Source organism: Narcine bancroftii, chromosome 10 (genome assembly GCF_036971445.1).
Source record: "Narcine bancroftii isolate sNarBan1 chromosome 10, sNarBan1.hap1, whole genome shotgun sequence".
In the NCBI taxonomy this organism is placed as follows: Eukaryota; Metazoa; Chordata; class Chondrichthyes; order Torpediniformes; family Narcinidae; genus Narcine; species Narcine bancroftii.
Window position 1 is genome coordinate 106229918 of NC_091478.1, and position 17309 is coordinate 106247226.

General features: G+C 39.3%; 1 protein-coding gene across 3 annotated transcripts in view; it reads right to left on the bottom strand.

The window, feature by feature from the left end:
• The window catches only part of usp10 (ubiquitin specific peptidase 10), an 85287-nt gene that overhangs the window by 22113 nt on the left and 45865 nt on the right, over positions 1-17309 (bottom strand). For all 3 annotated transcript variants that reach the window (XM_069902166.1, XM_069902164.1, XM_069902163.1), the window contains exons 10-12: positions 14049-14226; positions 5334-5499; positions 148-292 (exon numbers count right to left, since the gene is read on the bottom strand). In XM_069902166.1, coding sequence (XP_069758267.1) covers positions 148-292; positions 5334-5499; positions 14049-14226 — 489 coding nt within the window. The remainder of the gene's footprint in view (positions 1-147; positions 293-5333; positions 5500-14048; positions 14227-17309) is intronic.

Consider the following 17309-nt stretch of genomic DNA (forward strand, 5'->3'; position numbering starts at 1 on the left):
TCTCTTCCACAATTACAGAATTGGGCAAAGCACAGATGGAAAATAACATGATGGAATCCTTTTGCACATAGTACTAGGTATAGCTGTGTTAATAGCAGATTTCAGAATTCCAAGGCAGCCATCAACTGTCGTTAACAGTACACTCACCTTTGCTTATTTCAAGATCAATAGGGTAATCAATGTTCTTGATCGGTTTCTGGCATCCCCCAGTCTTCTCATAGATGAAGCGCTTAAGATGTAGGACAAGTACAGGGGGCAATTCTTCCAAGGTAACACGACGACAAATCTCAACCTGAAACAGCAAATGGAAACATTAAGTTCAAAACAGATGTTTAAAATGACTTCATAAACAAAATGAGGAATAAATATGACGATTAACTAAAATTCCCAAAATATTAAACTGTGGGGATGAGATTAATTTATTGTAAATTCTCTGAAGCTTCTGACATTTATAAATTGCATAATTGTCAACATATTTTTATTAACTAGTGTGAAATGGAGAACAGTTACATTGTATACCAGTCCCTTTGCGATTCCAGAGTTCATCAGTACACTCTTTCTTCTTGATGATGTTCCAACAACTGTTGATTTTAATAATGCCAAGGTTTGGTAATACTTCATTTAGAATGCAACATACATGAAATTCAACTTTTGTCTACCGTAAGGCAGAATCGTCATTTTGTCCAGTGAGCCTCACAGAAACCAACAGCACCTGGTTATAGGCAGTCTCCCCTCCAAGTACTGACCAGTCCTGTGCCTGCTTAGCATCTGAGATCAGACAACCCCAGGGATATTCAGGCTATTAGGTGCTATGTGGCGAGATCTCTTGACTGTTTTATTCTTGTTTTTCAGCCTTATAATGGCTTCTTTGACTCCCATTGGCACAACTCTGGTCCTCATATTGAAAAATGGGAACTGCAGACTCCAAAGATGTCCAAAAGCATAGTAGCCTAGCTCTCTCTTACATCTGCACCAATGAAGCAATTAAACCTATTTGAGCCCTCACAAACACATGAAGCCAAATGTCCAAAGCATTATGGTGCCCTGAAATGAGGGTACTATGTATAAAAAGTGATGTAACATGGTCAAACAAAAATGTAGAGAAATAATCTTGAATAAAATCTGGAATGTGCACTTCAATTATGTGAATTGTTTGATTACAAATTTAAAACTGTGGAACATGGACAAATGAAGGAAAAAAAGTGTCCCTGTCCCAAATATTATGGAGAGCCCTGTATAAACATTGTGAATTGCAGCTCACGGTCAATGCTGCCAATGTTGCACTTCAGTTTCATCGGCATCAGCTCTTGAATCTGAACTGGAGAATCTCAAGCAACACCCCAATTACTGTCCTTCTCCATCTGAAGTAAATATTGTAAATATCCTGAATTTTTAGAAAAATGTAGCCAACCAAATTTTGTCTGACAGAGAGAAGGCCCATTATCAGCTCAGTTCAAACATCGACCAAAGAATTGAAATGCAGAGGCAGGGTGAGAGCAACTGCCTTTCACATTAAGGCCTCAGAGTGCCACAGTAAAACTGAAGTCAGATTTGAGATTAATTGTCAGGGTACGTAACATGACATCACAAACCACCCTGATTCTTTTTCCTGCAGGCGAGGCAGAATCACTGGTAGTGAAAAAAAAACTGTACACAACATATACATATTAACAAATAAAGAATTGTAACAAGATCATGAAATGTAAACAAACTGACTGTGCAATACAGAGACAGTAGGGGAAAAAAATCAAAGTACACAAGTAAGAGTCCTTAAATGAGTCCCTGATTGAGTTTGTGGTTGAGGAGTCTGATGGTGGAGGGGGAGCAGCTGTTCCTGAACCTGGAGGTGCGAGTTTTGTGGTGCCAGTACTTTTTTTTTAATATTTTTGATTTTGTTTTCATAAATATACCTTTCAAAATTTTCCTTTTCCAAAATATATAAATATGTATGTATACAACTTTTTTTCTTACAAAACACAACAACCTCTTACCTCCCTCCCTCTTCCCAGTATAAATCCATTCCCTGTCAGAGCTTATGACTGGGTTTAAAAAAAGAAAATCTTCATTGGAAAGGTCACATATCATTATAGCACCTTTTTTATATCTTGACTTTGACTTCCACTTATAAATAAAGTCATTCATTACCTCCTCTTTTATTGAATTCACTCCCATTCGAATCCATGAAGGGGACTAATTTATTCAAAGAAAGATGTTAAAAATCTTGTTTGTGCGGATAGATAATACTTCTTAAAATCTAGAAGTCCAAGTCCTGCCAGTTTATAGACCCATGTTAAGTTTTCCAGTGCAATTATTTGTACTTTGTTATTCCATAGGAATTGTCTTATACAATTATGTATTAATTTTAAAAAGTTTTGTTTGTACCAATAGGCAACAATTGAAAGAAATACTCTTGGTATAACCTTCATTTTTATATTATTTACCCTTCCTATTAATGTAATCAGCAGATCTTTCCATTTATGTAAATCTATTTTTTTCCAAATAGAGGGATATAATTAAGCTTATTCAAGTTCTATAAATTATTATCTGTCATTATTCCTAAATATTTAATTCCATCTTTCTTCCATTTAAATCCACTGCCTTTTTTTAATATCGTTCAGAATCAAAATTCTGCAATGGCATTATTTCATTTTTATCCATTTTTATTTTGTATCCTGATATTCTTCCATGTTTCTCATATTGTTTGTAATCTTATCAGCGATTCAGCTGGGCCAGACATTTATAAAAGCACATCAGCAAATAAACTAATTTTATGTTCTTCTTTGAAGCCCTTAATAACTGGATCTCTTCTTATAGTCTCCCCCGTAGCTTCAATAGTTAGAATAAATAATGCTGGTGATAGGGGACACCCCTGTCGACTCAATCACTCAAGGGAAAAATAGATGACATTTGGTTATTATCATAAGCCACAAATTTATAACTGGAGCTTTTAATCCATTTTATAAATTTACTCCCTGCACCAAATTTTTCCATCGTTTTATATAAGGAAGTCCATTCTAGTCTGTTGCCTTTCCTGCATTAAAGAAATAGTTATGTTTGATTTTTCCATATGTATTAGACTTAGACTATTTGAAGAATATCTTCCTTTAACAAATCCTACCTAATCTGAATGTATTCATTTTGGTAAATACTCACCCAATCTATTAGCTAATGCCTTTGCTATCATTTTATAGTCTAAATTCACAAGGCATATTAGTCTGTATGATAAGGTTTTTAGTGGATCTCTACCTTTCTTCGGTAGCACTGTAATTATAGCAGTTGAAAAAGTGTCAGGGTGGGTTTGGATCTCCACCGTCTGGTCCAACACCCATTAAAAGAGTCATCAACAAATCTTTAAAGTGTCTACAGAACACAGGAGGGAACCCATCTTCCCCCAAGGGCTTATTAGCTTGTAAAGTACCAAAAGCTTTCTCTACTTCTTCCCTTGTAAAAGGTGTATTTAAATCATCTTTTTCTCTCTCTTCTAATTTAGGAAGTTCAACATTTATTTAAAAAATTTCCATTTCATTTTCATCTCCTACTAATTCTGCTTTATATAGTTTCATCCAGGATTGTCTGAATGCATTATTTCTTTCTTTTTGATTGGATGTTATCGTATCCGTTTCTGTTTCTATTGCATTTATCATTCTGGATGACTCCTCTGCTTTTACCTGCCAAGATAACGCTTTATGTGCCTGTTCTCCTAGCTTATAATACTTTTGTTTAGTTTTTAAGTACCATTTTTTTCATTCTATATGTTTGTAGTGTATTATATTGTAACTTTTTATTCTCTAATAGTCTATATTTTTCTTGTGTTCCTTTTCCAATTTTGTTATATCCTTCGCTAAACCTTCTAATTCTCTTGCAAGTTCTCTCAAGATTTTCAGTATAAGAAATAATTTGTCCCCTCAAAAAAGCTTTAAGTGTATCCCATATTAGAAAACCGTTGTCAATAGAAGGAAAATTGTTTTCACAAAATATTTCTATCTGTCTCTTAATAAATTCACAAAATCCTTCTTGAGTAATGTAGCATTAAGATGCCATCTATACATACTTTCTTGCTTTTCTATTTTCATAATAGTTAACATTAACGGCAAATGGTCTGATAAGAGTCTTACCAAGTGCTCTGTTTTTACTACCTCTACTTTGTAACAGAGCAGACATTAAAAATAGGTCAATCCTTGTATGCGATTCATGTACTTTTGAATAGTCTCTTTCTATGGGGTTGAGCCGCCTCCATATATCAATTAAATTTAAATCCTTCATAAATGATAATGTCATTTTTTCAACTTTTGACCTTGTTCTCACTGATTTGTCCGATATTGGATCTAAACATTGAAATCTCCTCCAATCAATATATTTTGTCTTTTCCCCTAAGATTTTTGAAAACATATCCTTCTTAAAGACTTTATTGTCGTAGTTTGGGGCGTAAATATTCATAAACATCCATAATTCTGCATTAATTTTACAATGTGCCATTACAAATATTCCACCTTGATCTGTAAATGTCTCTTCTTTTTTTTCTTTGGCTTGGCTTCGCGGACGAAGATTTATGGAGGGGGTAAAAAGTCCACGTCAGCTGCAGGCTCGTTTGTGGCTGACCAGTCCGATGCGGGACAGGCAGACACGATTGCAGCGGTTGCAAGGGAAAATTGGTTGGTTGGGGTTGGGTGTTGGGTTTTTCCTCCTTTGCCTTTTGTCAGTGAGGTGGGCTATTCTGATTAATTAAAATCACTACACCTCTTGCTTTTGATCCAAATGAAGATGATATTACTTGCCCCACCCATCCTTTTTTTAATTTTGCCACCTCCAATTTGGTAAGCTGTTTCTTATGAGAAGACTCTATCTGCCCTTAATTTTTTTTAAAGGTATGCCAAGACCCATTTTCTCTTCACTGTCTCATTAATACCATTAACACTAATAAATTTCAATGTTCTATCCATATTCTTTTTTAAAACAATATTTTTTTAACAATAAAATCTTTCGACTCTCTAAATAGTGAAGTGATCCTTCCCCTTTAAGAAAAACACACAATGTCCCTGCCCCGACAGTGACGTATACGAAGTGCCCCGCGGTATATGCTGAACTAAATATTATGATGTTAAAATGACTACTTTTGTACAAGTAACATTTTTAAATGTGAGCAATTACCACCATGTAGTCCACACATTATTTAACTGTGTATGTGCGCAAGTCCACAGTAAAGAAAGGAATACATTGTTTAACTTCTCCTGGTATCAGTAAATACAACAAGATTCATTGAAATGGTTTAAAATTTTAATACAACTAACAAAACAGTTCCATTTTTATCTGGAATCCAGTTTTTAGCCACCTACCTCTTGCTTGGTTTTAGTGGTGTATCCCTGAACAGATTCCCTGGCCACCAAGCTTTCCAGGGCATCCTGCACTGTACGAATCTTCTCTGACTGTATATCAAGCTGCAGTGAGAAGAATAGCTGGAGGGTGGCTGATTCCTTAGAGCTTTGCTGGTAAACAACTGACCTGAAGAAAAATGTGAACAGTAACAGAGTATTTTTGAATGCTTTAGAGACATTAATTCAATATCTAAAAGCAGAATTGGATTAATGCAAAATATCTGTTTAATTAGAAAAAGTGAATACCTAATTGTGAGTACCTCATTTGGCATACAAAATTATGATGGGTATCAAATAGGAAAAATTTTGTTTGTGTTCACCCTATGAGATTAGATGAGACAACAATGAGAGGACATTGGTTAAGGGTGAAAGGCAAAACATTTAAACGTTTAACTTAGAGGGTGGTGAGAGTGTGGAATAAGTTGCCAGTGGTGGTGGTAAATGTGTGTTTGATTTCAACATTTAATGAAAGACTGGATAGATATGTTGAGCTACGATCGGGGTGCAGGTCAATGAGACTTGGCAGAATAAATAGTTAGGCATGGAGTAGATGGGCTAAAGTGCTCGTTACTAGGCTGTCGTGTTCTCTAATTTGATGGAATTGCACTCCCATCATCTGAGCTAATTATAGCAATAAACAAGAAGCCTTACAGGATTCATGTACCAACATTGAATTATACAGCACCAAAACAACAATGCCATATTTTTGAAAGATTTCCAAATTAAGTCCAATTCAATGCAATTTCCTAGAAGTCACAAATTTCTCAGAGAATATAACACACTTTAAACCTTTGGTTAAAAACTGCTGGACTTCAATGTTCTGTTCCCAGACTATATGCCAAAATAATTTTTGCCAATAGTACATCTAGTATTTCTTAATGTATCTTTCAAGATAGTTCACTTAAAAAATTCACCACTGAATAAAGGAGTACTTATGTTTATGCTGAGTTAACTAGAACCCATAAATGGCCATCTCAGGCTAGAAATAAAACAGAACAAGGTGAATGCGGATTCATTCAGCTGGTCCAGAGATAGGAACAATGACAAATTATAGGACTGGAGACTTCGACTAATGATCTTAAGATATGGGGAAACCACAGCAAATGGAGAATTGAAACTGTAGTTAATTTTAAAAAAACATCGACACACGTGTAGTAAAAGAAATTCTGACTCTGAAGGTCCTGAATTAGCAACAACTTCTCAGGAGATAAAACTGACCTTTTTCAGCTGGTTATAGATTTTTATACACAACTCCAAATCTACAGTTAACTGGCTAACTCAGAGATATCAGGATTTGTCACGAACAAATTGTGTTTTTGCTGTAGCATCAGAGAGTAAACATCCACATCGTAACCATCTCACATTACTGTAAAAAATAAAAACAGGGCACGAAAATAAAGCAGTGTCTCTGCTTCATTGATTATTCAGGAATCTGATGGCAGTGGGGAAGAAGCTGTCCTTGTGCCACTGAGTGCTCGTCTTTAGGCTCCTGTACCTCCTTCCTGATGGTAGCAGAGTGAAGAGGGCATGGCCTGGGTGGTGGGGGTCTTTGAGGATAGAGGCTGCTTTTTAAGACACTGCCTCATGCAGATGCCCTCGATACAGTGAAGTCTGGTGCCTGTGATGTCACAGGCCAAGTTAACAACCCTCTGGAGTTTCATCTTGTCCTGAGAGTTAGCGCCTCCATTCCAGGCAGTGATGCAACCAGCTAGAATGCTCTCCACGGTACTCCTGTGGAAGTTTACGAGAGTCTTCAGCCACATACAGAATCTCCTCAGTCACCTCACAAAGTATAGCCGCTGGCGAGCCTTCTTTGTGATTGCATCAATGTGGAGGCTCCAGGACAGATCCTCAGAGTCGATGACACCAAGGAATTTGAAGTTCTTGACCCTCTCCACGACTAAATCCTCAATGAGGACTGGGTCGTGTTCCCCTGAAGTTGGTTTTGCTGATGTTAAGTGCAAGGTTATTGTCGTTACACCCTTCAACGAGCTGATCTATCTCCCTCCTGTATACTTCCTCATTGACGTTTGTGATTCTGCCGACAACCGTGGTGACATCGGCAAACGTGCCTAGCCACACAGTCTTGGGTGTATAATGAGTTTGGGGTGCGCCTGTATTAATAATCAATGAGGAGGAGATGTTGTTTCCAATTTGTACTGACAATAATCCTCTGATGAGAAAGTCAAGGATCCAGTTGCAGAGTGGCCTAGTTTGTTGCTTCTTGGGCAGCACTGCTGGAATAATGGCATTGAAGGCCGAGCTGTAGTCGATGAAGAGCAGCCGTATGTATGAGTTGCTGTTTTCGAGGTGATCCAGAGCTGAGTGGAGAGCCAGCGATATTGCATCTGCTGTGAGGCAATTGTGACGATGGGAGAATTGCTTAGGTCAGTGTTAATTCTGGCCATGACCAGCCTCTCAAGGCATTTCATCACAGTAGAAGTTAGTGTTATTAGGCCGTAGTCGCTGAAGCAGCTCACACTACTCTTCTTTGGTACCGGGATGATTGATGCCCTTTTGAACCAGGTGGGAGCATCTGATTGCTGTAATGAGAGGTGAGAGCATACCCAGCTAGTTGGCTGGTGCAGATTTTCAGTGCCTTGCCAAGTACAGCATCAGGGCCCGACACCTTGCAAGGGTTTACCCTCTTGAATGATGTTCTGACTTTGTCCTCAGAGATGGATAATACAGGGACCTCAGCTTTTTCAGGGATTCTAGTCGGCACGGTTTGGTTCTTCTTCTCCTCAAAGCAGGCATAGAAGGTGATCAGCTCAGTGGGTAGTGAAGCATCACAGCCATCTATAGTTTTCACCTTTGCATTGCGTTGTAATGGCAGCACTCCCTGCCATAGCTGGTGTGTATCTGTCTCTGTCTCTAGCTTCCTCCTTAACTGTCATTTAGCTTCAGAGATGGCCTTCCACAGGTCATACCTGGACTTCTTGTAAATGCCCTTGTTCTTGCCCTCAGCAGGTTGTGAATTCTGATTCATAAAGGGCTTCTGATTGGGGAACACCCTGTATTTGCATGAGGTCTTGATGAAGTTGGTGACACCCGTCAACAGACAAGTTCTTGAATATGTTCCAATCCACCAATTCCAAGCAGTCCTGCTGATGCCCATCTGCTTCTCTCAGCTATTCTTTCGCTGGCTTCACTGGTGCTGTGGTCTTCAGTCTCTGCTTGTATGCCAGGAGTAGAAGTACAGCCAAGTGATCAGACTTGCTGAAGCATAGTTGTGGTATGGCTCAGTATGAGTTCTTCATGGTGGTGTTAACAGTGGTCCAGTGTGTTGGTTCCCCTGGTCTCACATGTGACATGTTGGTGGTAGTTTATCAGAGACTTCTTCTGGTTGGCCTGATTGCAGTCCCCCACAATGATCGGGAAGGCATCAGGATGTGCTGTCTCATGGCTGTTTATCACAGTCCTCAGTCCCTCCAGTGCCAACCTAACATTAGCCTGGGGCAGAATGTACACTGCAACTAGGATGATGGCGATGAACTTCGACAGGATGACACTTGTTCAGGGGAGCAGGACTGGGTCAGGACCATAAAGTCAGTGCACCAGGATGATGACACAAAAGCTGCCTCCCCTGGTTTTTCCAGACATCAATGTTCGGTCAACCCGATGGAAGGTGTTGCCCTTTGGCTACAGCACAGTGTCCAAAATGTCCACGTTTAGCCATGTTTCTCCCTGATGTCTCTCTGATGTTCAAGTCTGACTTGGGAGTTCATCAAGTTTGATCTCCAGGGACTGGATGTTGGCCAGGAGAATGGAATGGAGCAGAAGCATCAATCAGTTTAGCAAGCTCATCTACTGCAAACCACAACATCAAAACTACAAACAAAATTACTATGGATTGAATTTGGATACAGCCCCTTCAGCTCTGCAAAATTCCCTCCAATGAAGGAGATGTTGCATGATCTTCTAACTTTATCCAGCACTTCTGTGTATTGCATTGTCTAAATGTCTTTTGAACATCATAATTGGACCCACTTCCTCTGGCAACATACGGCCCTCAGATCTCGCTTAAAGCTCCCCCTCTTAACTTAAACGTATGCTCTCTAATCCTGGGAAAAAAACGGGGCATTTATCTATGCCCTCATTATTTTTATAAACCTTTATAAGAACCCTCCTCACATTCCTATGCTCAGGGAATAAAGACCCAGTCCTTCAACCTCCTCGTAACTCAGGCCCCAACAATGTCCTAGCACATAATCACTGGACCCCCCTTCCATCCTCTTGATATCCTTGCTATAGCTGGGTGACCAGAAGTGTACCCAATATTTGAAATGTGGCCTCACCAATACCTTGGCTGCAACTGAGGTTGAAACTCTTGACCCAAGTGTGCCAAACACCTTCCTTAGCGCCCTGGTTACCCGAATCACCACTTCTCAGGATTTACTGAACTTTTAAAAGTATAATAACTATCTGAATCAGAAATGGAATATGCTAATGGAGAAAAGATACTGGGAGTTGCAACTTTTGCCAGCAGTGGCATTGTCAATTTATTTTCCCAGAAGATGCATTTCTCAAACTTTTTAAACCTGAATTACTACATTCTGTCCTTAATCAGGATTTTTTTAATGACCATCTCATTATTCATTTAAATGGCAAATATATATTTTAAAAAAAGAATAGTCTATTTATTCAAAATTATTGAAAGTGGTTGAAAAATTAATTCATTCCATGACTGAATTGATTCCCTAATGAAACCATGTCCATTGTGAGTAGCTCAACATGTTGGGACTATACTAAAGGAAATTTGGTCACTCAGCTTTTCTTTCAAAACATTGAAGCATTGAGTGTGCATGGGCCATTTTTTCATGAGCCATTTCTGGAACCACAGTGCTGACCAATGGACTGCATTCCTCTTGACTTTGGCAAACACTTAATCAAAAGATCATAAACTTCTGACTTTACATACTAGCTCTTTCATACAACAGTTGGCATTGCTATATTAAATTGGCTTAGTTTCCACAACATAAATGGTGAGAACAGCAAAGTGAGCCCCATTTATCAGATAATTAGAAAAAAAATATGAATTCTCCAAGTAAAACAAAAAATATCTCAACAAAATGTAACTATAGCTGGTTCAGTGGCTGTTCGCTAGGGAATTGCTGTAAAAACACAATGCTGGAGAAACTCAGCAGATCAAACGGTGTCATTTATAGAGCAAAAATAAAATAAAATACATGAACGATGTTCAGGCTTGAGCCCTTCATCAAGGTATGGAAAAATGTCAGCAGGCATCCAAATAAAAGGATGGGGGGCGGGGGGAGTGGCAAGGCATGGCCGCAAAGGTAGGTGCTAATAGGTGGAGAAGGGATAGAGGGCCTAGCAGCAAGCAAGAGGAGGAGGGATGAGTACATGAATATAGAGAGGGAGGGGGTGGAGAGCTGACAGGAGGAAAGAGAGGGTGAGGAAAGGAGAACAGGTTAGCAGAAACCAGAAAAGTCTATGTTAATGCCATCCAGCTAGAGAGGCACCAGATGAAAAATCAGGTGTTGTTCCTCCAATTTACAGATAGTCTTGGTGGGATAGTGCCATGAGGCTGTGGACAGACATGCAAGCAGAACTGAAATGGTTGGCCACTGGGAGGTCTCTTACTGGTGCAGACAAAGCGAAGATGCTAGTGAAGCAATCTCCCTTTCTGATGTCAAGAAGGCCACAAAGGGAGCAACGGATGCAGTAAATCAATCCTGCAGATTCACAACAGTTGCTTCACCAGACTGTGGTGAGGGAGGAAGTTTGGGCACAAGTGTGGCACCTCCTGTGGCCAGAAGGGGGGGGGGGGAAGTTATGAGTGCACAAGAGAGTCATGGTGAGAGCAGTCCCTCACAATTGCAGAGAGGGAAAGAGGTGTCTGGTGGTGGGATCCTGTTGTAAGTGTTGGAAATTCTGGAGGATCATGTGTTGGATGCAGAGACTGGTGGGGTGCTTGCTGCTGTGCCTTCCCTCCCTTCTCAACCTATTACCTTCTACCTGTGCAACCACACCTCACCCCTTACCCTTTTATTTGGACACTTACTGACATTTTTCCATATCTTGATGAAGAGATCAAACCTGAAATGTCGGTTATGTATTTTTATATTTGCTATGAAAAGGACTGTTTGACTTGCTGAGTTTCTCCAGCATTATGTTTATACTTCAACCACAATGTCTGGCTTGCAGCTACCAAACTTTAAGAATTATTATAGAGCAGCACAAATAAGATATCTATCAGATTTTTATCAAACAAGGGAAAAACCAAACTGGACCAGTATAGAGCTAGATAAAATAGGGGAGAAGGTACCAGAACATATTTTATAAGTGGGATGAAAAATTGGTGGAATATAGAAGTTCACCAGTTCTGCACCATCTGTTCAACATTTGGAAGAAGACTCACGTAGAAAGGGAAAAAAAAATTACCAACTACCAAAATTATTATTGACACAAAATCAACTAATCCCTTTCACAATAGATAAGCTTTCCTTTAGAGAATGGGAGAGAAAAGGGATTAAAAGAATAGAAAATTGTTTTTTGGGAAATAATTTATTATCTTTTGAACAAATGAAGTACAAATATGGTATAACTTACAGTACAATGTTTGCATACCACCAACTGAAAGCCTACTTAAAGGACAAATTGGGAAGCAGACTGAGGTTACCAGAAGGAAGCAGCTTTGAATATGTGATTACAGACACAATGATAATTAAAAGATTTATAACAAACATGTACATCAAACTGCAAGAGAAAGAGAACGATGAAATAAGCTGTAAACCCAAACAAAAGTGGGAACAAGATCTAAACAAAGATTTTAAAAAATGAAATATGGGAAAAGCTATGCTCCAGAACTATGAGAAATACAATAAACACGAGGTTACGCATGATACAATATAATTGGTTACACAGGCCCAAAAGTTAAATAAATGGGACCCAACAGTATCAGACAGATGTTTTCGCTGTAAGAAGGAAACAGGAACTGTTAACAGTACATGCAATTTGGGCATGTGAGAAAGTGGAAAAGTTTTGGGAAGATCTAAACCAGGTATTAAATAAAATCACAAAAAGCAACATGCCAAAAAATCCAGAGATCTTTCTTCTAAGTAATATAAGAAATAAAGAATTAGGCCTTAAACTGGATGAAGTGCAAAAAAAATTTATTATGATAGCCTTGGCTGTAGCAAAAAAATGTAGAATGTCAACTTGGAAATCAGAAGAGAGCCTGAGAGTACAGCAATGGTACATAGAAATGATTAAACGTATTCCATTGGAAAAAATAACAATTTAAAAAATAAAGTCACATTATTCGAAAAAATTTGGGAACCATACATGGGACACAACAGAGAGGGCCTACCGCGGACCTCCACCACCTAAAAATGATAGAATGAGAAGATGAAATGAACTGACCCAGTGTGTAAAAGTAGATGACACAATTTTCTTGTTTATTCTCATTGTGTGATGTCATTGTTTAATGGGTTTATTGTATTGTATATGTTGAACGTTTAGTGGGTAGTGAGGGGGTTGGGAAGGAGGGAAAAAAGGGAGAAAATGACACTGTGTATATTCAAGAGGGAAATGTTTGTGTGTATTTTGGTGAATATGGTTCATAGTGTGAAAAATAAAAAATATTTTTTAAAAACTCACTATGTCTGCAGTCTTTCTTATTTTACTATGGAATTGCTGTCTTTATATAAACTTCAAACACCTTCACCCCCCCAAAAAAAATCCATATATCCACAATCAATAAAACTACAGTACAACTCCAATTATCCAAAATGGTCGGGACCACGCCTATGTCATATAAACAGTCTTTCTTTGGAGAATGATCTTTTTTTAAAAACAGCCCAGTAGCAACAGCAAATCACTTGTATGTGTTTAAACAACAACAAACAAAAGGGAAGGCTTTTTAAGCATTAAAATAATGTTTAATTCTCACCAAAAAAGAGCTGGCCGCAGTGCTGCCACTGATCACCAACATCTCCCCAGCACCGCTGCCTGTCCCTGACACACGCTGCTGCCAATCCCATACATGTTCCCACCACCGCCACTGGTCCCCGAGGTGTCCCTACCGCTGCTGCCAATCCGCAGGGAGACTTCCAAGGTTAGTGGAACGCTCGCTGGCAAGTTGGCGGCTTCCTGTCTCCCAAGTCATTGGAGCTCCTGACGGTGATGCCCAAAACCTGATTCCAAATCCTTCTTTATGCCTAGGGGAGTCTGGTGTGTGTGTGCAGAAGTAGGTTGAGGGGAGGGTTCGGAGTAGGCGTTGGGAGCTCTGCTATGCCAAGGAGGGAGGGAACGCCTCTGAGCCCTAGATCCTGCTTCTGCCTGGGAGGCAGCTCTCCTTGATGATGCCAGTACAAGGGATTCTTCTGACTGCTTGCAGCTGGGAGACAGTGGCACACAGTTTGTGAAGGAGAGTTGGCAAGTCAATAGGGAAAGATAAAGAAGAAATGGAAAGAAAGAGGGAGGGAGTTACATGAAACAATATTAACTGTCATTCTAATTTCACGTCAAGTGAATTCTTTTTCAACCTGTGAGGTCAGTTCGGCTCTGGAAAATATTCGGATAAATGAGGATTTCTGATTTGTTTCGGATCTCTTCATTTATCCGAAATTTTGGAGAATCCGATTTCGGATAATCGAAGTTGTACTGTATATATGTTTTGAAATAGTTAAAAATACTATTAACGTTAATTACCGTATATGTCCACCAAAGACATCAGTAATGGGAGTGCGAATGAAGTCAGCTTGGCGTGTGACAGATGTTTTATTTCGGGGACCGACTTGCTCCCATTCATCTTCACTACCATCACCTTGTTCCTCCGGTTCTTCTTCAGCACCTTGATGCGATTCAGGTCCATTTGAAAGAGCAATTTCTGTTTTTTTTTTAAAAATACATTCGGAGATAAACTTTTTCTGGTTTTTCCACATTTGCAGCGTCGAAAGAAATACCTTTTTATAAATGCACCCTTGTACATTGTCACGGTTGCGTTAGTCACAAAGACATTGAGATACATCATTGATTTTTTCCATTCATTTGTATAGTATTCTATTTAGTTGCACAAAAGTCAAATGTTGATTTTATTCAATATAAAAATGTACTACTTGAGAAGTCTATAAACTTATTTTGAAATGCACTGACATTATTCTTGCTTTGATTCCATATTTAAAAAAAGGGATGACAACAAAAACAAATCTTGGGCAAAAGTTGATGCATTTTGTTTAGAAAATAGGCCTTTAAAACTTCATATGTGTTCTATCAACCAATAAGATCTGGGTTGATCTGAACTTCACCTTACCTCACCTAATCCCACATTGCTCGATTCTCATAACATTCAAAACTCTTAATTTGAATTCTTCATAAATGTTAAATCTTTTGAACAGTCCACTTACTTAACCCAAGGTCAGATGTACAATTTGTGGGTATATATGCAAACAGGTTTCAATTGTATTAACCACAATATTTTTAAAAAATACACAACAGACCAATAGTCTGTTTACTACATTGGCATATCTCCATCCCCAATTCTATCCTTCTCAGCTAATTTGTTCCCTCATCAATGCATTTCCCCCGTACCACCTCCACATTCAGACAAGTCTCGTCAGCTTGTGGTTCCTTCCTCTGTAAACTGGCTAACCAAACCAGTTTTAGCATTGCGCTTACTCCCCTAAGATCCAGTAATTAATCAATTGTGTTTCTATACGAAGATGAGTTCTACAATAATCCAATCTTAAAATTCTCATTATACTTTTCAAATCTTTCTGCAGTCACCCTTTTTATTTCCAATTTTCTCCACATCAAAAACCATCGTACAAATCCATTTTCAATTCCCACCTCCTGACCCTTAAATTTAACATCCTGTTTGTAGTCTGCCATCGTCAATCTTTCTCTCATTCAAGGGAAGCTATTAGTTTTAACTATGAAAGGCTGTCCTTACTTTGCAACCTCCCAATATCCATGTTTTCAGAGGACTTCTACACTAATATACTTAACATTTGAAATGACAATCCAAGTTTCAGCCATAACCATAAAAAGAACCTGCCTCACTCAAAACAGGAATAGACTTTTTACAATATTGATAAAATTTCAACGTATTAAATAGAAGTGAGGTAGTTTGAGAGTATCATAACATCTTAAGGTGTCATTTATATGCAAGTTTATTCAATCTTCTAACATATTTTGTGTAAAGCACATTTCCACTAATATTTTAAGACCTGGCAATAACTCAAGATTAAAATAAATTTTAAATCATAATGATTATCCCACAGTTCAAACTTAGCAAACAAATTAACCAAATACAATTTAAAAACAGGCTTCGGTCCAAGATGGTGGCGGCGCAAGCATCTCGCAGCGGCTCTTTCGGACAAGTGCACATTATATGTTGAGAGCCGTTCACAATTGACAAACAGGACGCTTGAACAATAGGAGCACTGAGGAACATCTAGGATTCAACAACAATACTGGGATACCTCTATGTGAGTTTCACGGCTATTGAACTGCCCCTCAGCTATGGAAGCGGGCCATCCAGTCCTCAGTGCCGGTGGCTGAGGGAATGGATGTGGTGTGAGGTGTGACTGGCAGAGTTCAGGAAGCAATGGCAGAACGACCAGTTTCGGAGGGACGGGAGTCGGGACTTCCATGCAGGTTCTCACGGAGAGCTGCAGCCATGAGGGCTGGAGAACATTGCAGAGACCAACGGAGGAGTGTGATGTTGAGGTTGGCCAGGTGGACAACGGGACTACTAACTGCAGCAGGCACTTCTGAGAACAGTGTTGGAAGGAGTCAGTGGCGATGTTGGCAGCCATGGGCACAGTGTTGGGAGTTCCCCCTTCTGGAACTCAGGTCAATTGACTGAATGCTTGTCTGTATTGGAAGAAGTGGTTGTTTAAGATCTTGCCTTATATTGATTGGGTTCCTTTTTTAATTTTGTGGGGTTTTTTTTATCTGGTGTTTCCTTGCTGGAAGCATGCTCAAGATGGCTGCATATATCTTAGCAGCTTCGTGGGCAGGTAAAGTGGTTTGAACTTGGTTGTATGTTTTGTCTGGTGTCCATGCTTGCTGTTTTACTTGCTCATGATGGCGGCACGTAGATTTACAGCAACTTCCGTGGTTGGCTGAGTGGTGTGCATGGTCTGCCTTGGTTTGGTCTTGTTTGTAGATTGTTTATGGGCACTGCTTTGGAGAAACACTGTTTTGTTTTTATGCTTTTAGTACAGAAATGACTCTGATTCACAAAGAATCCGACAATTCCGCCAACATCAACTAGCCACATCTCCCTTTTCACAAGAATATGCCTTTCCAAGACACCCTTGTCCACCCTTCCCATACCCTTCTAACCCCTTAGGCCCTTCCTGTTGTAATCATAGCAAGTGGAAATAATTGGTTCTACATATCCCTTATATACATAGATCTTCTCGGTGAGGCAGAACTTTACCAACACATTGCCCAACCGACTGCATTCAGTGTACTCAGTGCGCCTTCTCTCAGATAGGTGACTGCTTCACCGAACACCAATTCTCTATCTGTTGATCCAAGTTTGAACTCCCAGCAGCTAACTCTTTCAATTCCCCTCAGCATTTCCACACAAACAGGTTTGTCTTCAGCCTCATCCCTTGCCAGGGCAAGGCTGAACAAAGTTGAAGAACAACAAATCACATTACACATGGACAGCCTTAAAACCAACAGCATGGACATCGATTTTTCTAATTTAAGAAACCACCATTTCTAACTGGTTCCTGTTCCCATCTCTCCTTTCTTTATCCTGGTCATACATTTCTCTCTCAACCTGCCCCTTCCCTGGTCTCTCCACCTCTAGCATCTTCTGTTTAATGTCTCTTAACCCTTCCCCAACTTATTTCACCCTTCCTTTTTCTTTCTCCTTTCATAGATTTTATATCTCTCCTTCCTACTATAGTCGCAATGTAAAGTATTGACTGATATTTCTATCCAAGGACACTG